This window comes from Giraffa tippelskirchi, chromosome 4, assembly GCF_054371585.1.
Source record: "Giraffa tippelskirchi isolate mGirTip1 chromosome 4, T2T-mGirTip1v1.2.pri, whole genome shotgun sequence".
NCBI classification, from domain to species: Eukaryota; Metazoa; Chordata; class Mammalia; order Artiodactyla; family Giraffidae; genus Giraffa; species Giraffa tippelskirchi.
The window spans coordinates 195,468,782-195,490,688 of NC_137278.1; the positions used below are offsets into that span (position 1 = coordinate 195,468,782).

General features: G+C 38.6%; 1 protein-coding gene and 1 pseudogene across 1 annotated transcript; one reads left to right on the forward strand and one right to left on the reverse strand.

The window, feature by feature from the left end:
• Positions 1–1,085: 1,085 nt before the first annotated feature.
• CLEC6A (C-type lectin domain containing 6A) lies at positions 1,086–17,720 on the forward strand. Its single transcript, XM_081587958.1, has 6 exons — positions 1,086–1,222; positions 2,147–2,239; positions 5,247–5,345; positions 13,356–13,507; positions 15,919–16,034; positions 17,258–17,720. Exons 1-6 carry the CDS (start codon positions 1,210–1,212, stop codon positions 17,400–17,402), a joined length of 618 nt encoding a protein of 205 aa, XP_081444084.1. The 5' UTR covers positions 1,086–1,209; the 3' UTR covers positions 17,403–17,720.
• A 1,886-nt stretch (positions 17,721–19,606) lies between these two features.
• Positions 19,607–20,093, reverse strand: LOC145545724 (selenoprotein K-like; annotated as a pseudogene).
• Positions 20,094–21,907: the final 1,814 nt, after the last annotated feature.

Below are 21,907 nucleotides of genomic sequence, written 5' to 3' on the forward strand. Positions count from 1 at the left end.
CTGGTGGTCCAGTGGTTAAGACTCAGCTCCCAGTGTAGGAGGTATGGCTTTGATCCCTGCTGGGGGAGTAAAGATCCCACATGGTGCATGGCACAGCCAGAGAAACAAACAAACAAATCCTACTGAGTTTAATATTCATACATCCATGGCAGTTTTGATTTTTGTTTCTTGTATTTGTGATTGCTCAATTGAGATTGTGGAGATATATGTGATGTTAATAGAAAACTACTTTCCTTCCTTATGGGAGGATCCCTAAGCCCTTGAGTAATAACAAGAAATTAATGAAGCTCACCCTTGATGTTACACCACTTCAAGCTCCTCCTTACTTAATCAAGGAGATTATAATATATTAATAAATGTTCTTCAGTCTTGGTCTTGATGTAATAAGAATGTTTTATCACTTTTACAGATAGATTTCAGTCTCTTCCACTTTGCAATTATATTCCTGAACAATATCCATGTTTATTTATGTAATTTATTATGTTAACCCTTGTTATCTAAATCATATCTATTCAATCAGACTTTTGCTCACTTCCTAGGACTATTAAACACACTGGTTAAGTCTTACATAAAACTCTATGTAAAAATTGGCTTGTTGTTTAGTTGCTAAATGATGTCTGACTCTTTTGTGACCCCATGAACTGTAGCCTACCAGGCTCCTCTGCCCATGGGATTTCCCAGGCAAGAATACTGGAGTGGGTTGCCATTTCCTTTTCAAGGGATCTGCATTGCCCAGGGATTATACCCAAGTCTTCTGCATTGGCAGGCAGATTCTTTACCACTCGGCCACTAGGAAAGCCCCCCAAATTGGCTAAGCACCACTGAATCAATTACATCTTACAAATAATTTTTTTTAAAGATTCCTACTCTGTTCTGTGTAGGAATCAGAGAGAGAGACTTTCTGTCAGAAAGTGAACAAATGGTGTGAGTATTCTTGTTGCAGTTCTCTTGAACAGTTTAGGCTAGGTTTCTCAGTTTCTCTTTCATTTTACCCACTATTTAAAAATCGCTGGAATCTGTAGTCCAAACCACGACTTCTTCTTTCAAGGTGCCCTTTATATTGGATGTCTCTTAGTCACATCAGAGTGTTCAGCAGTTCATCTCTGAGCTCTGACTTCTTTGAATGAAGCCAGAGCTCTAGGTAACATCTTCAGAGAGAGAGAGAGAGAAAGAGGCTCTTGGACCTTCTGAACACAGGGAACCCACAGAATGGTGCGGGAAGGTAGGTATTCCTTTTCTCCGTTCAAGAAAAGAAGGTATAAGTGTGTGATGGAACGATGAGTCATCTGTAGAGAAGAGGTAGACAACAGACAAATGGATAGGAAAGAAATTGGACCACATTGTGGAGTCATGGGTGACTGAAAGAAAGAATAATTCCTCAGAGGCCAGACTCATTTGAAAGTGTAAGAAACCACATACCACAGAGGTTTATGAAAACTAAGAGACAGAAATGATATTTTGAGAAAGATGGGGAAATCAACAGATGATTATAATATTAAGAAGAAAGAAGAAGGAAATGGAAATTACCTTTGGCTGAGGATGAGTTTTGCCTGGATTGTTTAAGACCTGAGAGCTGCTGCTAAGTTGCTTCAGTCATGTCCGACTCTTTGTGACCCCATGGACTGTAGCCCACCAGACTCCTCTGTCCACGGAGTTTTCCAGGCAAGAATACTCAAGTGGGTTGGTTGCCATTTCCTTCTCCAGGGGATCTTCGTGACCCAAGGATTGAACCCATGTCTCATATCTCCTGCATTGGCAGGTGGGTTCTTCACCACTAGCTCCACCTTCAAGAGCCACTATCTGGTTATTTAATCTTGAGGGTGTTTCTAAGCTCTCTCTCTATTTTAAAAAAGATACTTATTTACTTACTTGGCTGTGTTAGGTCTCATTTGAGGCATGTGGGTTCACTTGCCCCACAGCATGTGGGATCTTATCTCCGTGATCAGGGATGGAACCTGTGTCTCCTGCGTTGCAAGGCAGATTCTTAACCACTGGATCACCAGGGAAGTCCCCTAAGTTCTCTTCTTATTTAAGTCTTTTAATTACTCTGAGATTCTTCATCTGGTGTCTTCATTGCTCTAAGCTTCTTAGGGTCTCTTGCTTCCTGGAACTCCTGGTAACTACATCTGTCTTGCTGACTTGACAGGGAAAGCAGAATCCTGCTTCCGTGTGAGGCTCTGGTGTATCGCGGTACTTGGCTTAGCCCTCCTCAGTGCATGTTTCATTGTGAGCTGTGTGGGTAAGTGCATCATTGAGGGGCTACGTCCCTTGATCCCTTCCCCATCAAGTTCTGTGTAGACCCTCTGGGCAGTGATCCTCAACCTTTTTGGCACCAGGCACCCACTTTGTGGAAGACAATTTTCCCACAAACTAGGGGTTAGGGTGGGGAATGGCTTCAGGATGATTCAAGCCCATTACACTTATTATGCACTTTATTTCTGCTATTATTATTACATCAGCTCCACCTCAGCTCATCAGGCATTAGATCCCAAAGGTTGGGAACCCCTTCCCTAGAATATGTTCTCCTTCACGCATTAATATGTTAGCTCTTACTCGGAATGCCATGCTTTTTCTTCATTTTCCTCTCCCCTCCTCCTCCCTTTTCTCTGCTACCTCCATGTTTTGATAACTGGTTCTTCTTCCAGATTTATTTTACCTGGTTTTACTAGCATTTACCCAATCATGATCTCACCTAGATTGTGTGTTGCTTGTCGCCATCCTCGAGGACTCGATCTTCACTCCTGGGTTCACTGTGATCACGTGTCATAAAGCCCTCTAGTGAGAGGATGACCATAACTGCCTTTATGATCATAATATTTTAGATTAGGGTCTTTGGTTTTCATGTGGGAGTCTTTCCCACTAGGAAAGGAAGAAGTTTTCAAGTGGAATATTGGAACTAGGAGAGAATAAAGTATTTCTTTCCTGTTCCCTTTGCCTCCAGTTAAATAGTTCAAGTTCATTTTTTGAGAAGTCTCAAGGGACTTTTTGCTCTCTAATCCACAATTTAGTTCTCTATTCACTGACAAGGTGGTTAAAAACAGTTATTGAATAATCTGAGGGGATGAAACTGACTTCCTATGTCAAATGGGCCATATTTGAAGCTCCTTCTGACATATAAATCAATTTTATAGTCTTCATTAAAGCACAAAGAATTATCGCCAGGATTAGAACTTGCTTTACAGGGTCAAGTGCAAGAGAGAAAGGGGTTTAAGGGTAGTTATTTCAGTAATCAAGAGGAAGCAGGTATGCAGAACTCTGAGACATAGGCTAAGAGAGAGGTAGTAACATTTGACACTCCAGGGTTTCAATAACAGAAGGATGAGAAGGATATGAGTGAAGAATCAAGTCAGGACCTGAGAGAGAACAGGTCTTATTCAATGTGCACACCCTGGACATAAATGTTTATATTCATTTGAGACATTTAAAATGTCTCTAAATGTTTAAAGGCTCCCCTTGGTTGTTATTTATCCTCTATGTTTAAGTGTAGCTACCAGCAGTCAGAAATTTTTAAAAATCCCGGAATAAACTGCAAACTCACTTCAGGATTATTAACATTAAGGAAAGCTACCATATGACACCGCAACCCCACTCCTGGGCATATATCTGGAGCAAAACATGATCCAAAGGATACATGTACCCCAGTGTTCGTTGCAGCCTTGTTTACAATAGCTAAGACATGGAACAACCTAGATGTCCATCAACAGGTGAATGGATAAAGAAGATGTGGTACATATATACAATGGAATATTACTCAGCCACTAAAAAATGAAATAATGCCACTTGCAAGAACACAGATAGACCTAGATATTGTCATACTGAGTAAAGTAAATCAGACAGAAAAGGAGAAATATCATATGACATCCCTTATATGTGGAATCTAAAAAGAAATGATACAAATGAACTTACTTGCAAAACAGAAAAAGACTCACAGACTTGGAGAATGAACTTATAGTTGCTGGGTCAGGGGGTGGGGAAAGTATGGAGGAAAGAGATAGGGAGTTATGGATGGACATGTACATACTGCTGTATTTAAAATGGATAACCAACAAGGAACCTACTGTATAGAACATGGTATTCTGCTCAATGTTATGTGGCAACCTGGATGGGAGGGGAGTTTGGGGGAGAATGGATACATGTATATGTATGGCTGAGTCCCTTTGCTGTTCACCTGAAACTATCACAACATTGTTAATAGGCTATACACCAATACAAAATAAAAAGTTAAAAAAATTTAAAGAGAAGCAGATAGCCAGTGAATGACCAGCGTCTGTCTATTATTGTGATTGTCACAGCTCTAGGTGATTAACTGGCATAGAAAAGAGAATCTCAACTAATGAGAACATACTATATAATAGCACAGGGAGCCTTATTTAATGTTCAGGGGTGACTTGAATGGGAAGAAAGCCCAAAATGGAGAGGATATATGTAGATGTATGGCTCATTCACTTTGTTGGACAGTAGAAACTAATACTATATTGTAAAGCAACCATACTCTTATAAAAATTAATGAAAAAAAAAAAAGAAAACAGAATCTCTGCCCTAGAACATAGAGCTTAAATTTTAATGGGGGAAAGAGTCAAAAATAAATGTGTAGGCATAAAAACAAACATGATAATGCATACAAGCAAGCAGTAAACAATTTTTTTTTTTAATTGGGGTATAAATGGCAACCCACTCCAGTATTCTTGTCTGGAGAATTCCATGGACAGAGGAGCCTGGTGGGCTATAGTCCATGGGGTCGCAAAGAGTTGGACACGACTGAGTGACTAACGCACAACACATAATTGCATTAGTTTCTGTTGTGCAACAGTGTGAATCAGCCATAGGGATACATATATCCTCTCCCTCTTGTGCCTCTCTTCCACGGCCCCATCCCACCCCTCTAGGTCATCACAGAGCACCCAGCTGAGCTCCCAGTGCTATATGGCAGCTTCTCACTATCTATCCACTTTACACATGGTAGTGTAGATGAGTCAATGCTACTCTCTCAATTCGTCCCACCCTCCCCTTCTCACCCTGTGTCCACAAGTCGTTCTCTATGTCCAGGTCTCTATTCCTTCCCTGCAAATAGGTTCATCAGTACGTTTTTCCTAGATTCCATATACAATCAGTGTGGTCTTTATTGAGTTGGCTTAGAAAGAAGAGAGTGGTGGCAGTTGCAGGTAAGCCAACATTGCACAGATTTAGAGCAAAAGGCTCTATAGTGAAAGAACGGATGGATACTAATCCTTCTCCTCCTTTTACAGTGACTTATTTTACATATGACAACATTGGCAAAAGGCTGTCTGAACTGCACACACACCATTCAAATCTAACCTGCTTCAGTGAAGGGACAAGGGTGACAGGTAAGGTGTTGCCATGTTTAACTAGACTTCCCCTTTTCTCAGAGAGAGGTCAGGGTTGAGTTCAAGATTGGTTTATTCTATTTTAAAAAAATTAAGTTGCTGCAGGCTTCCCTGGTGGCTCAGATGGTAAAGAATCTGGTGAAATATGGGAGACTTGGGTTTGACCCCTGGGTTGGGAAAGATCCCCTGGAAGAGGGCATGGCAATCCATTCCAGTATTCTTACCTGAAGCATCCCCATGGACAGAGGCTCCTGGTGGGCTACAGTCCACCAAGAGTCAGCCACGACTGAGCAACTAAGCACAGCACAGCACGCAAAGTTGCTGCATGAATATATTTAATGTATCTCTAAACTTCACTGTTCATATCAGGTTCTAGACTTGCCTTCAAAAAATGCCTCCTCCAGCCTTGTTGACCTCAATATCTGCTACCAACATACTCTCGTAATTTGCTGAAGCCCACCCTGGAAATTATTCCTAACAGTTCTTGTTTCACATTACCCTCACCCTCTACCAAATGGATAAAATCTCTTTGATATCTAAAATGCCCAATTAATAATGCCCATATCGAGGCTCCCCTGGTGGCTCAGTGGTAAAAATTCCACCTGCCAAGCAGTAGATGTGGGTTTGATCCCTGATCCGGGAAGATCTCACATGTTGTGAAGCAACTAAGTTCCTGTGCCACAACTATAGAACCTGTGCTCTAGAGCCCGGGAGTGGCAATTACTGAGCCCACGTGCCACAACTACTGATGCCTGTGTGCCCTAGAGCCTGTGCTTGGCAACAAGAGAAGCCACCACAATGAGAAGTATATGCACTGCAACCAGAGAGTAGCTTCCGCTCACCACAACTAGAGAAAAGCCCCCACACAGCAAAAAAGACCCAGCACAGCCAAAAATAAATAAATAAAAATAATGTCCATATCCATTCCAAGAATCAGTTTTATTACTGGTCAACTTGGATCTCAGAACATGGCTCAGGGTGGTGTTACCACGTCCTTTCCAGATCCTTGGACAGTGATACCGTAGAAGTGAATATTGATTCCACAAGAGTCTTAGGCAGGCAAAGCTTTTTATTAAAGTAGACAGCTTGTACACAAGAGAGAAAGCAGGGGGGAAAATGCCAGCTCCTCAAGCAGTAGGGGGTGAATTGCTTTTATAACAATAAGGAGGGTTTGTCCCATGATCACTGATAATTTCCAACAATTGTCAAGCATTAAAAAAATATTTTAGCATTTTGGCTGTGTTAAGTATTCACTGAGGCACACAGGCCCTAAACAGCAGAGGCTCAGTGGTTTCAGGAGCACATAGTTACCAAGAATCTGCCCGTAATGCAGGAGACACTGGAGACATGGGTTCGATTCCTGGGTGGGGAAGATCCCCTGGAGGAAGAAATGGCAACACACTCGAATATTCTTGCCTGAAAAATCCCAAGGACAGAGGAGTGTGGGATCTACAGTCCATGGGGTCGTGAGAGTTAGACACGACTGAGTGGCTAAGCACAGCACATGTGGAATCTTAGTTTCCTAATGAGGGATTAAACCCAAGTCCCCTGCATCAGAAGGAGAATTTTTAACCACTGGCCCACCAGGAAAGTCCATCAAATTTTTAAAATCAATGGCAGATGTGTCCATGGTGGCTGTCAGGAACAGAGAGAGCTTGTGTGAGGGAAAAGGAATGCATGAAGATTTTCTGCAAGAAAGCACAGAAACAGATAAGGTTAAAATATTTAGTTGAGCTTCTTGTGGCAACTAGGTATACTCATTAGCGCAGCAGAGATAAAGTCAATCTTTTATTCCTGCAAGTGTGTTTTTGTTTTGTTGCTTTTTTTCACCCCTGTCTCTAGGGCTCAAGCTCCTATTTAGCTTCCAAGGGCTGTTTTGTGCAAGGTTGTTCCCCGGTCCTTTCAAAATGGTTGTATTGCTGTCTTCCTGTCTCAATGAGACTGCCCCTACTTTAAACAATAACCCTGGTAACTTAGCGTATGGAGAATTGAAAGTAAAGTGAAAGTGTTAGCTGCTCAGTCATGTACTGTAGCCCACCAGGCTCCTCTGTCCATGGGATTCTCCAGGCAAGAATACTGGAGTGGGTAGCCATTCCTTTCTCCAGGGGATCTTCCCGACCCAGGGATCAAACCCAGGTCTCCCAATCACATTGCAGGCGGATTCTTTACCAGCTGAAAATCTTTACCATCTGAGCCACAGAGAGAATTGGTTGAGTTCAATTCAGAATCAACACTGGTCTGACTCACAAAAGACCAAGAAAGGCAAAATGCATGTTTGCAGTGGTCATTGTGACTTGACTCCTTCCAAGTAATGAAACCCAAAAAGACATTAGACTCCTGCTATTTCAGGAACTAAATATTTCCTCCTCTGCTTTTATGAAGAAACTTGTGCAAGTTAACGAGAGGGCAGAGGTTTCTTTGTATTTCTATGAGATGTTGAAAATTCCCCCATTTTTTTGGTATTTGGCAAGAATGTAGTGCATGGGGGTGTTGAGGAGTAATTTTCCTTACTATCCCTGACCTATGGTTTTTGTTTTCACATTAGAGTGTTTTTTGCCAAACAGCTGTAGAGCCGGCCCTTCTGGGGAGGAAAACATAAGTCTATCAGGATTGTCTTTCTCCTGACTTCTGGAGACACTTCAACAATAACTACTGAAATTTTAAAGAATATTTTTCTGGAAGCCTTTGCCTTCAGAATACTCTGAATTGAACAAAACAGATGGACATTAATTAAGTTAACTCCACATTCATCTGACATAAGAGACTGCAAATTCACTCTCTAAATCTATCCAACTTAATGTTATGGCCACTCAGGGTGTTCAACACAGCCAATTTAAGTTACAGATAAGCTTATAGGATGAAATTATATTGTGTAATACCATATCATCAAATAAAAATACCCAATTTTTAAACAATAAATTTTCAAATTATTATGACAATGAAAAGGAAAAATGAAAGTTCAAACACAAAATTCCCATTTGATGAAGTTAAAATCTAATCGAAATCCACATTGTATCTCCCATTTTTTTCCCCACACAGTCCTGGTGTTGAGATATTCAGAGGCATGGGTAAAGTCAGAGTTTTTTCAGTGGACCTGTGCTCTGCCTAGGCCTGTCCTCTTTTTTCTTTTCTTTTTAAAAAGATTTATTTATTTTATTTTTCGACTGTGGTGGGTGTTTGTTGCCACAGGTGGGCTTTCTCTAGTTGCAGTGCATGGGCTCCTCACTGCAGTGGCTTCTTTTGCTGTGCAGCGTAGTCTCTTGGCGTGCAGGCTTCAGTATTAATAGTTGCAGCACACAGGCTCAGTAGTTGTGATACATAGACTTAGTGGCTCCACAGCATGTGCAATCTTCCTGGGCCAGGGATCAGACTGGTGTCCTTTGCATTGCAAGGCAGTCCTAATGACTGAACCACCAGGGAAGCCCGACCTGCCACATTTAAACTGTTCTGCTTGCCAAGCCCCTAAAAGGATTTTGAAAAGCAGTTATTATATCTAGAGGGGTAGAAAGGGGCTTGTGATTAAGATGGGGCACATATATGCCATCTGGGTAGCTGGTAAAATTCCATATCTTGACCTAAGTGGGAGTTATAAGGATGTTCAACTTTCAATAATTTGTTAATGTATATATCAGTTTTATACAGTTTTCTGTCTGTAATATGTTGGGCATACAATTTTTTTAAATAAAAAATAAATTTATAAATGTAAAAAAAAAGATTATGTTCTCCCTTACATAATTTAATTCGATGTCTATATTTTTGCATCATATTATAGAAGCAAAAAATGGTGACCCACTCCAGTATTCTTGCCTGGATAATCCCATGGACAGAGGAGCCTAGTGGGCTACAGTCCTTGGTGTCACAGAGTTGAACACAATTTAGCAGCTGAGCACACATAGAAGCAAAGGCTTCAATTTCTGGAGCATTGCTAATACTAACGTTTTAAAAACTTGCTACATCTTTTATAAATGTATCTACTAGTGTCTTAATGGCATTACAAAGTGTTACCTCTATTCTCAACATTCATTAAAAAAAAAAAGAGTAACCAAGACTTCCCTGGTGGTCCAGTGGTTAAGACCCCCACCTTCCAATGCAGGGGATGTAAGTCTTATTGGGAGTCAAAAAACAAAACAGAAGCAAAAAACATCAAACAAAAGCAATACTGTAATAAATTCAGTAAAGACTTTTAAAATGGTCCACGTTAAGGAAAAGAATAACATATATTATTTAATGGTTAGATGTTTTACATGATTCTTTTTCCCCCTTGGACTAATATTTACATCACACTTCCCCCATTTGCCAAAATATATAGATAAGTATACATTAATATTTTTATTTTTTCTTCTGTTCAGAAGTTTATTCAACATTATTATTTCAGAAAATCACATCACCAGTGGCAATTGTTTGCGGTATCAGTCTGCATATTTAGTTTTCACATTCATGGTGATCTATGTATAGGTCCAAACATTTTGACTGCTCAATGGCACCCCACTCCAGTACTCTTGCCTGGAAAATCCCATGGACGGAGGAGCCTGGTAGACTACAGTCCATGCGGTCGCTAAGAGTCGGACACGACTGAGCGACTTCACTTTCACTTTTCCCTTTCATGAACTGGAGAAGGAAATGGCAATCCACTCCAGTATTCTTGCCTGGAGAATCCCAGGGACGGCGGAGCCTGATGGGCTGCCGTCTATGGGGTCGCACAGAGTCGGACACGACTGAAGCGACTTAGCAGCAGTAGTCATGCTCCACTTTCATTGATATATTTATATTCTGTGGAACACTGGGCTTTAAGTGTAACAAATTTCTTGTGTTCAAAAACATCACAAATGTACTTTAAGTATTGATAAGTTAAATATCAATAATTGATTGATAAATTGATAAAGCAAAATCCTATTGGAATTCCATCTCTTAGTTAGATGAATAGGACTTGAAACATGCAATCAGATTGTATCTACTTGGTTAACATTATTACTAGAATGAGAGAGAATTCAACATCAATTCTGTTCCTATTTTTCACTTTAGCAACCAAACTTTAGATAAGCCTTACTTACCTAATAAGTAGATAGGCATAGAATGTGCTTTGTTAGGATGTCACTCAAGTTTTTGAAAAATTTCAGAATTATTTGCCAGAAATTATACAGTGTTCTAGTACCAAAAATTATTTGTGATGGTCTGCTGAGAATCTGATTAGGTAATTTTTCAATGCTGTTGGATGTTAAGAATAATAAATGCAATAATTTGCAAAGTCTTGCTATTTTTCAGTCACTAGTCATTTGCTTTCTCAATTTATGAAAAGTACACCAAAAACATTTAAGAAGTCTTAAATAGTCAAATGACTATTAATTACATCTGTTTTTCAATACTTACAAAGCATTTTTTTTTGAGGTTGATTGATTTTATTTTGCTATTTGTTTTTGTGTTTATCATATATTTCTCCTACATGAACATACACACACACACACACCCCCCTCATAGGCTGTCTACTTCAAATCTTAGGAACCCATTTTAGGTCCCCAAGTGGTATAACTGTTTTTTTTTTTTCTTTTTTTTTAAAAATAAATTTATTTATTTTAGTTGGGGGCTAATTACTTTTCAATATTGTAGTGGTTTTTGCCATACATTGACATGAATCAGCCATGGGTTCACATGTGTTCCCCATCCTGAACCCCCCTCCCACCTCCCTCCCCATCCCACCCCTCTGGGTCATCCCATTGCCCCAGCCCTGAGCATTTGTCTCATGCATTGAACCTGGAATGGTGTTCTGTTTCACATATGGTAATATACATGTTTCAATGCTATTCTCCCAGAACGTCCCACCCTCACCTTCGCCCTCAGAGTCCATAAGACTGTTCTATGCATCTGTGTCTCTTATTCTGTCTCGCATATAGGGTTATCATTACCATCTTTCAAATTCCATATATATGCATTAGTATACTGTATTGGTGTTTTTCTTTCTGGCTTACTTCACTCTGTATAATGGGCTCCAGTTTCATCCATCTCAATAGAACTGATTCAAATGTATTCTTTTTAATGGCTGAGTAATATTCCATTGTGTATATGTACCACAGCTTCCTTATCCATTCGTCTGCTGATGGACGTCTAGGTTGCTTCCATGTCCTGGCTATTGTAAACAGTGCTGTGATGAACATTGGGGTACATGCGTCTCTTTCAATTCTGGTTTCCCTCTTACACTGTTGGTGGGAATGCAAACTAGTACAGCCACTATGGAGAACAGTGTGGAGATTCCTTAAAAAACTGGGAATAGAACTGCCATATGACCCAACAATCCCACTGCTGGGCATACAAAGCATTTTAATCAGTCCATTATTCTCAGAACAGTTGGGAAGATGAAATATATTAAAGTCAATATGACCTTTTGACAAATTCTACTCATCACATTTTTCAGTATTTTTGTCAACCTTGGAGCTGGAGATTTGTATTTAATATGTGAAAAATGTTTGCAATGGGTAATTAATTGGCAAAGCCAATCCCTACTATCAAAACAGTCAGTCAAATTAGACTTTTAAAATTAAAATAATCTGTTAAGGCACATTTTGAGAAGTCTTATGAAAAGCCAATTTTTAATAATGAACAGAATGTATAATTAAGATAGATTTCTAAAAGGGGCCAATATTAAAATGATATTCATGTAGTCTATTTTATTCATTTTATAATGTTATAAAATGAATAAGCCTTTAAATGTTTTTGCATTACTTAATATGTAATAATTTGACCATAATTTAAAAAACACAAACAGAATGCTACTGCTGCTAAGTCACCTCAGTCGTGTCCGACTCCGTGCGACCCCATAGACGGCAGCCCACCAGGCTCCCCCGTCCCTGGGATTCTCCAGGCAAGAACACTGGAGTGGGTTGTCATTTCCTTCTCCAACTCATGAAAGTGAAAAGTGAAAGTGAAGTCGCTCAGTCGTGTCCGACTCTTTGCGACCCCGTGGACTGCAGCCTACCAGGCTCCTCCATCCATGGGATTTTCCAGGCAAGAGTACTGGAGTGGGGTGCCATTGCCTTCTCCGACAAACAGAATAGAGCTACATATAACAACATGGATGAATTTTAGCATTATGGAATGAGAAATTAAGCCCAAGAAGACTACATATAATACCTTTAAGAAAGTTCAAAACCCAACAAAGTTATGTTATTTAAGTATACATATACATGTGCTAAAATTATGTATATATATATACATATAAAAGACATCAGTGGATATTTTTACAGTTAGTTGCAGATTTTTTAATCTAAGGAGAGTGACAAACTGGTGCTTTGAAGGATAAAGGGGAGAACTATTTGTTCATACTCTTAAGTGCTTGATACTGTGTAAAAATTACTACTAGGTAATATTTATGAGCAATTATTACATCTTAAGCATTTTTTAAAGTGCTTTGCATATATTATGTGATTAACTCTCACCTTGAGTTTGGTATTGTTATTTCCATTTTAAGGATTAAAAAATGAGGTGCAAGGAGGTTATGGAATCTGCTCAAGGACATATATAATAACTGGTAGAGCCAGAATTCTAATGATAAATAATTATAATTCCCACAATCATCCTGAGAATAATTGTCATTATTAAAATGTTAAAAATCTGAGGCTCTGTGGCTTGCCCAAGATTATTAAGCAGAACTGAAATTCAAGACTCACTTGTGTTGATCACTTGAAACTCCAAAAGAATTTGGTGTTTCTAATGTATAAAGGACATGAAGAATAGGAAAAAAATATTGATAGTGACTTTTTTTGGCAAAAAAAAAATCCAGAAAAATGTTGTGGGCAAACCTTAGTAAATATTGAGGGCTTAATGTTGAAGAATGTTTATTTACAAGCAATTCTATGGCATCAAATTATATAATTACGGTAACTGAAAGAAAATACATGAATTAAGAAACCTATCTTTGAAAAATGACTATGGATCCTCAGAATTTTATATGTATACAACATGCCCCTTTAAGATTATTTGTCTCATCTTAGACTCACCCTTTCCTTTCATGCAACGCAGAAAAGATTTGGGGATGTTGCCCAGGTACCTGGAAGCCATTTGGTTCCAGCTGCTACTTTATTTCTTCTAAGGAAAATTTCTGGGCTAAGAGTGAGCAGAACTGCGTTGCGATGGGAGCTCACTTGGTGGTGATCAACACAGAAACAGAGCAGGTACTTCGGTTTTCTTTATTTTTCATTAAAATAAAAAATGAGGAAAGAGAATAACAAAACTTACCATCTTAACTCTTTTTAGGTGTACAGTTTAGTAGTGCGAACTATATTTATATTATTGTATTTGTAATGTCTTATTGTTGTTTAGTCGCTCAGTCATGTCTCACTTTTTTCTACCCCATGGACTGCAGCACGCCAGGCTTTCCTGTCTTGCACCATCTCCTGGAGCTTGCTCAAACTCATGTCCATTGAGCCAGTGACGCCAGCCAACCATCTCATCCTCTTGTCATCCCCTTCTCCTCTGGCCTTTGACCTTTCCTAGCATCTGAGTCCTTTCTTACAAGAGTCAGCTCTTCACATCAGGTGGCCAAAGTATTGGAGCTAATGTCTTATGGAAAAACCCAAATGAACTTTTTGACCAACTCATTAACAAGATCTAACAACTTTTTCATCTTGCTAAACTGAACTCTATACCCAATGGACAGTGACAACCCATTTCCTCCTCCCTCCAGTCCCTGGAAACCACCCTTTTAATTTCTGTTTATATGAGTTTGACTATGATACCTTATAGATACCTCATACAAGTGGCATCATACAGTATTTTGTATTTTTGTGACTGTCTTATTTCACATAGTATAGTATCTTCAAAATTTATCCATTTTGTAGCATGTGACAGGATTTTTCTCCTTTGTAAGTCTGAATAATATTCCACTCTATGTATAAAACATGTATAACTTATCCATTCACGTGTTTATGGACATTTGGGATGCTTCATCACCTGGCTCTCCTGAACAATGCTGCAATGAACACAGGTGATCTTTGTAATTTTGCTTTTAATTATTCTGCATATATACTCAGATGTGGGGTTGCTGGATCATATAGTAATTCTAATTTGGATTTTTTGAAGAACTACTATACTGTTTTACACAGTGGCTACACTATTTATAGTCCTACAAAGAGTACACAAAGGTTCCAATTTCTCCATTTTATTTTCTTTGTCTTTATTCCAGTAGTGGCCATCCTAATGGTTGTGAAATTATATTTTATTGTGACTTGATTTCCTTTTCTTTAATGATTAGCAGTATCAAGCATCTTTTCATATATTTGTTGATCATTTGCATACTTTCTTTGGAGAAATATCTATTCAAGTACTCTCCCTATTCTAAAAATTGAGATATTTGTGGGGGTTTTTTGTTGAGCTATAAGAGTTTTATATATTCTAGATATCAATTCCTTATCAGATATATGATTATCAAATATTTTCTCCCATTTCACAGGTTGCCGTTACACTCTGTTGATTATTTCCTTTGATGCTCAGAAGTTTTAGAGTTTGATGTAGTTAAGTTAGTTTATTTTTTCTTTGTTGCCTATGGTTTTGGTGTCATAGCTATAAAATTGCCAAATCCAGTGTCATAGAACATTTCCCTTGTGTTTTCTTTCACAATTTCTATAGTTATGGGTCTTATATTTAGGTCTTCCTTCCATTTTGAGTGTTTTTTTTAATGCAGGGTGAGGTAAGGGTCCAAATTCATTTTTGCTACCCCTGCTCTGTTTTGGCTTCATTTGTGTGGAATATCTTTTTCCATTTGTTCACTTTCAGTCTGTGTGTGTCCTTAAGACTGAAATGAGTCTCACTGGAGTTTGTTTTTTAATCCAGTTAACTACTCTATGGTCTATTGCTTCTTGTAGACAATCTCTGTAATTTTAATTATCATCTCATCTGTGGGTTACCTATCTGGGTGTGTGGATCTTGACTTCTCTGTGTCTCTGACCCATCTTCCAGTCACATTGTGGTTAAGTTGTACAAGATCTTTTGACTAGCCTGCAGGTCATTCTCATTGCCAGTTGCTCTATAAATAGTTGTAATCCTGGTGTGCTGTGAAAGGGGGGAACTCGGGGTCTTTCTACTCTCCATCTTGGCTCCTCTTGGTCAAAACTAATAATAATTTCAGAAATTAATCACACACTGCAGTTTAAATTTTGTTAGAACTCCTTTATGTTTAACTTTTGCAAGTATTGAAACCTACTTCTTAGAGAAGTACTGCTTAGGAAAGTAGACAAATGAATTTGAATTTTGATGACCCAAATGTAATTTTACTGATAAACAATGATAAGATGTCGCACACACATTTGTAAAATTTATTAAAGATTTAAAGCACAGAAACTGATCTGCACATTGAAAAAGAATTGTCTCTTGGTGAAGAAAAGAATAAATTGTCTGAGATGGGAATTCATAAAACAGAGCTTTCTTCCTTCTGGGATAATGTTGGTGTTTTTAGCCATCACTCTTGTCCAGTGTGCTGTCATGACATTGTTCCTCATACCTGCATTTTCTTTTCTCCAGAGCTAGAGATAACCCTTACTTGATCCAACCTGGAAATTTCAGTCTGTGACTCTTTTTCTTCACATAGGATTTCGTTATCCAGCAGCTGAATAAAACATTTTCTTACTTTCTGGGACTCTCAGACCCACAAGGGAATGGCAACTGGCAATGGATTGATCAGACACCTTACAAGGAAAATGTCAGGTGAGTACAGACTCAGATTAATGAGCCCTAGTGCCTATTTTACACAAAAAAATTAGAGAAATTTTGTTAGCAGCAACTATTAATGCTAATACTAATGGATATAATAATGAAAACTAGAGTCTAACAATCATTAAGTTCTAACTAAGTGCATGCATTATCTTACCTAAATTTCATAAAAACTTCTTTTTCTAAACTCATTTTACTGATAAAAAATAGAATAAATTGCCCAAGTTCAAGAAACTAGTAAGATGAGAAAATAGTCTCAACTCTGTGTTTATATAAGTCCAAAGATGGTGCTCTTAACTGTTACTTTTGCTGCTCCTAAACAATTCAATTAAGTATTTCTCCAATTAATAAGATTTAAACATCTGAAGCAGTATTATGTTCAAATTCTAATAGGATAATTACATAATGATACTATTTGTTTGTGGCTTTAAAAAACCCTGAATTTAATTATACATTATTACATTTGATTATTACACAACCTTGTAATTGAGCTATTTGGGGAACTTATGGTGATTCCTATCTTTGTAGATGAAAAATTTAATTACTTCCTTAAAGTCAAATGAGTCAGCAGCAGTACCAGGTTCTTTTCATTTCAAAAATAATGTCCTGTCCCTTCCATCCCACCCTACCACAGATTGTATCCCAGATTCAAGCATTCTGATACTCACTTCGTATAGCTCCATGAGAACAGAGAGATTTAGGAATATGATAAGAGTGCATAAGTGAGAGAGGTCAGGATAAGTGCTCTGTATAGGAGAGGAAGTGAAGATCAGATTTTAAAACATTAAATCTTGCCTTGTTTCACAAAAACTTATTTTCCAGGAGAATTTTATATTAGCAAAGAGTGAAAGTATGTGTCTGCACATGTTTTATTCCTAAGACTTTTTTTCAGTGTGGGCCATTTTTAAAGTCGTTATTGAATTTGTTACAATACTGCTTAGGTTTTGGTTTTTTGGTCTCAAGGCATGTGGGATCTTAGCTCCCTGACCAGGGATCAAACCTGTGCCCTCTGCATTGGGAGGCAAAATCGTAACCACTGAACCATCAGGGAAGTAACCTGCATATCAGGTTTTTGAGGATGGCTATATGACAAAAAAGAGGCATCATTGGGATGTTCTTTCATCCTGAACCCCAATTTTTTCAACCCTAACCCTATGAACTTTCTAATCAATCACTCAGCATTCACTGAAGTGTTTTTACCCTTTGTTTCTCCTTAGATTTTGGCACCAGAATGAACCCAACTTTTCTGCAGAGGAATGTGCTTCAATTGTTTTCTGGGATGAGAGAGGATGGGGCTGGAACGATGTTTTCTGTGATTCTAAAAGGAAATCAATATGTGAGATGAAGAAGATTTACCTATGAGTGGAACTTTATTCACTAACATCTTTAAAATTTAGACCCATTGTAAAATTATTATTTCCTCTTGTAACTTACAATAATCCTTATCATATCAGGTCATGGGGATACTCTGATGCCTTTCTCTTTCCAGTTCGTCCTCTTATATTAACCTCTTTTCCACTAATCTTAGGATGAGCTTTCCTTTATTTTGTTTTTTTTTTTAATTTAGTTTGTTATTCATTCTTTTCTTCCCTTTTTTTCATACTTCTTTTCAACATTCCTTGTTCTAGATATTGTACTATTTTGTCTATTAAAAGGCTTTGTTGTTGTTTAGTTGGTAAATTGTGTCTGGCTCTTTTGCGACCCCATAGACTGTATTCTGCCAGGCTCCTTTGTCCATGGGATTTCCCAGGCAAGACTACTGGAGTGGGTTGCCATTTCCTTCTTCAGGGGATCTTCCAGATCCAGGATTGAACCCGTATCTTCTGCACTGGCAGGCAGATTTTTTATGAACTTGTGTTTATCAAAACACTTTATAGTGTTTTTAAATTTAAAATTTTTGAAAACTGAGCTGGGAGAAGATATTTCAATTACTTTTAATGAGCACAGTATTAATACCAACAACCTATAAACAACTGTCATGAAATAATTAGAAAGACAAAAACTGGGAAAAATAATTAAAAAGCATTTCATGGAAGAGGAAGTACATAACCTAATAAGCTGTATTTTTAGAGATGCCCAGCTTCATTCATAACTTGAGAACTGCAAGTCAAGATCATAGTAATATAATATTTCATACCCATTTTAATGGCAAAAACTAATAAATAGGTAATACCAAGTGTTGGAAATGTAGATAAATGAGATCTCTTACACTTTACTGATCTGAATTTATGTTTGTACAACCACATTGGGACGTACATATATCTACATTTTTCATTTATAAACATCATCCAACAAATGCTGTATTAAGAGAAATCTAGGGTCTAAGAAATGTGGTTATTAAAATGAAGAATTGTTTTGTGGGGATAACTTTAATCAGTGTGTGCCTGCTTAGTCACAAAGTCATGTCTGACGTTTTGTGACTCCATGGACTGTAGCCCACCAGGTTCCTCCCTCCACGGGATTTTCCAGGCTAGAATACTGGATTGAGTTGCTATTTCCTTCTCTAGGGGATCTTCTGACCCAGGGATCAAACCCACGTCTCTTACATTTGCAGACAAGTTCTTTACCTCTGAGCCACCAACTTTAATCAGTATGCTTGCATTATTTAGGCACATATATGGTAAAAGTGGAGAAGGCAATGGCACCCCACTCCAGTACTCTTGCCTGGAAAATCCCATGGACGGAGGAGCCTGGTAGGCTGTAGTCCATGGGGTCGCTAAGAGTCAGACATGACTGAGTGACTTCACTTTCACTTTTCCTGTTCATGCACTGGAGAAGGAAATGGCAACCCACTCCAGTATTCTTGCCTGGAGAATCCCAGGGATGGCGGAGCCTGGTGGGCTGCCGTCTATGGGGTCGCACAGAGTCGGACACGACTGAAGCAACTTAGCAGCAGCAGCAGCAGCATGGTAAAAGTGAAAACAAATCAAGGGTTTGATAATCAAAGCTCAATATAATGGTGACATTTGTATGGTAGGCAGGAGGCAGGATTGGCAGGAGCACATAGACATGTTATAACGTTCTAGCTTTTATATTGGCTAATGATATTCATATAATAAACATCAAACACAACAAAAGAAAATGTCAAGAGGCTAGTGTACTAGGAATCTCAAATTATAATTAAAATTTTTTTGTGCACCCAAAGTTTAAATATGAAAAATAATTGATTGCAGACTAAATTAATGAGAGTTGAGGATTCTTTTTTTTTTTTAGTAGATACAGTGTGATATATTTATAAATGAGAATAACCACAATAAGAAACCATGAACGGTATTTCAGAAGTTGAAAACAGTGACACTAGCGGCACTCAATACACAGCATTTTACTTTTCTTCACATTTGGAGCATTTTGTTTTTTAATTATATAAAGATGAGATCATAGTATATAGTATATTAATACTAGTATATTAATTAATATATAGTATATTAATACTTTAATAGTGTGTCAATTAGTATTTTATTAATAGTATATCAGTTGATTAGTATTTTAATTAATAAAAAGTGTGTTAATACTTTAATAAATGACAAAAAAGATGAGACAAACATGTACATTTAGAGAACTGCATATCAGTCCTGCCAGATCCCTGAAGAGGGAATTCCCAGCACGACCTCATTCGAATGCGATGACACAGAGCAGTCCTTGTTTAGATGCACACATTCATCTAGCTTGTCCAGCATGGTCAGCATTCCATTTCTTGCCGGTTTCCTTCTGCCAGGAAAGTTCACGTCCAGTTGTCTGCTTCTTAAAGCAGACATGCACCTTCCTCATCCACTGGCCATTGGAGGAGGATTAGGGCCAAGCAGGTGGCTAAGTGATAAATTCAACCCATTCTTCTGGAGATAGGGGGGAGTTTCCTGGTGGCCCTCTTCCTTCATCATATCTGGAATTGGATGAGATTCTGTAACCTCATCTCTTTTTCACAACTTGCTGAAGCAGAGTTCTGAAAAACAAAACCACAAGCTCAGCTATCCCGCAGAAGAAACCTGTGATAAAAGATAATGTTCATGGAGATTGACTCTTGCTGTCTAACACTTGTCCATTTGAGATGTCCATTGCCTCTCCAGAGCAATGGTGGGGCCTGGCCCCTTTCAGCTTCTATATCTCTCCAAGTTGGTGATTCTTGACTCATGCCCTTGAGGTCAAGTTCATACTGCAGTAAAGGTGATCCCAGGGTCTGCAGCATCCAGAGAGTTTTGCCTCCATGCCACCCTCATCACGATTTTCTCTTCTTTTTAAAGTCTTTATTGAATTTGTAATAATATTGTCTGTTTTATGTTTTGACTTTCTGGCCATGGGAACTTTGCATCCTGAACAGGGATCAGACCTGCACCTCCTGGATTGGAAGGCAAAGTCTAAACCACTGGGCCACCAGGGAAGTCCCATCACAACTTTCTTTTCACCCATAAGGGGCTGGTGGCTGGACACAGGAATACTCAGTCTAGCCACAGTTGCATCTGAAAATTCACAATTTATGACCTTTATTATCAGTAGAAAGTTAGCTCCTGCTTTATTTTTACTCCCAGGTCTCACACACTATTGAATTTAATTGGTGGTTACAAATTTGCATCAAGAAAATAAAAGGGAGTCTGGAAAATGTCATTCATAGCTTTCCATTCTCCGAAGCAATGGTAGGTACAATGAAGGAGGTGGGAGTGGAGACTGAGGGCTGAGGGACTAGGTCTAACATAGCTGGAATACAGCATTCTTTAAATACATTGTAAGGTTTGCTCTAAGCATTTCTATGTGTAAGTGGGAAGACCCATAGTTTTTATGTGTGTGTGTGCTCTGCAAGTTTGAAATCAGTTTATCTCTACTTTGTAGAATGAGTCAGAATGCTCTTCTTCCTTTTCTATTTTCTGAACCATTTGATTAAATTTACCTGTATTATAGTGTCTTTGCATGTTTGGAAAGCTGTAACAAAACATTGGACACTAGGTAGCTTATAAACAACAGAAAATGTATTTCTCAAAGTTCTGGAGCTGGGAAGTCCAAGTCAAGGCATCAGCATGATCATGTGTTGGTGACAACCCTCATCCTGTCTCTTCCCAGGATGGAAGGGAAAGTCTAGGGGTTTCCTGGAACTTCTTTTATAAGGCACGAGTTCCATTCTTTTTTTTTTTTTTTAATGAGTCCCATTCTTGATGGCCCCGTCCTCATGACCTAAGCACCCCCAAAGGCCCCACCACCTAATACCACCATCTTTGGGCATTAGGATTTCAACAGATATATTTTTGAGGGACACAAACATTCAACCGTAGCATACAGGTGTATATATACTTCTTAGAAATTTGGTTAAATTTGCCCATGAAGTTCTCAGAACTCCTGTCTATTTAAGAGGATTTCTTTGACCACATTTTCCCTTTTCTCTATGATTTTGAGGCTTAGGATTTCTAATACTTCTTAGTCATTTCCAATAATTTTTATCTTTTAGAAAACCATCTACTTTGTATTAATTTTTAATTTGTCAGTTTAATTTGCTAGCACAGCTCACAGAACTCAGGAAAGCAGTTTACTTACTAGTGTGTGCACGCGTGCTTAGTCACTTAGTGGTATCTGACTCTGCGACCCCATGGACTGTAGCCCACCAGGCTGCTCTGAGCATGAGATTCTGCAGACAAGAATACTGGAGTGGGTTGCCATTTCTTCCTCCAGAGGGCCTTCCTGGCATCGAAACCAAGTCTCCTGCATCTCCTGGATTGGCAGGCGGATTCTTTACCACCGAGCCACCTGGGAAGCCTCTTACTTTCTAGATTCCTAGTTTATTACAAAGGGTATTAAAGGAGAAGAATTAGCAACCAGATGAAGACATACATAGAATGAGGTCTGGAAGTTTTCAGAGCACAGGAACTTCTGTCTCCATGAAGTCT

What these genes read in the sequence shown, in the direction of transcription:
- CLEC6A (XM_081587958.1), top strand. An exon ending in TGAAGGGACAAGGGTGACAG is followed by an intron (nt 5,346 to 13,355) that starts GTAAGGTGTTGC and finishes CATGCAACGCAG; the next exon opens with AAAAGATTTGGGGATGTTGC. An exon ending in CCTTACAAGGAAAATGTCAG is followed by an intron (nt 16,035 to 17,257) that starts GTGAGTACAGAC and finishes GTTTCTCCTTAG; the next exon opens with ATTTTGGCACCAGAATGAAC.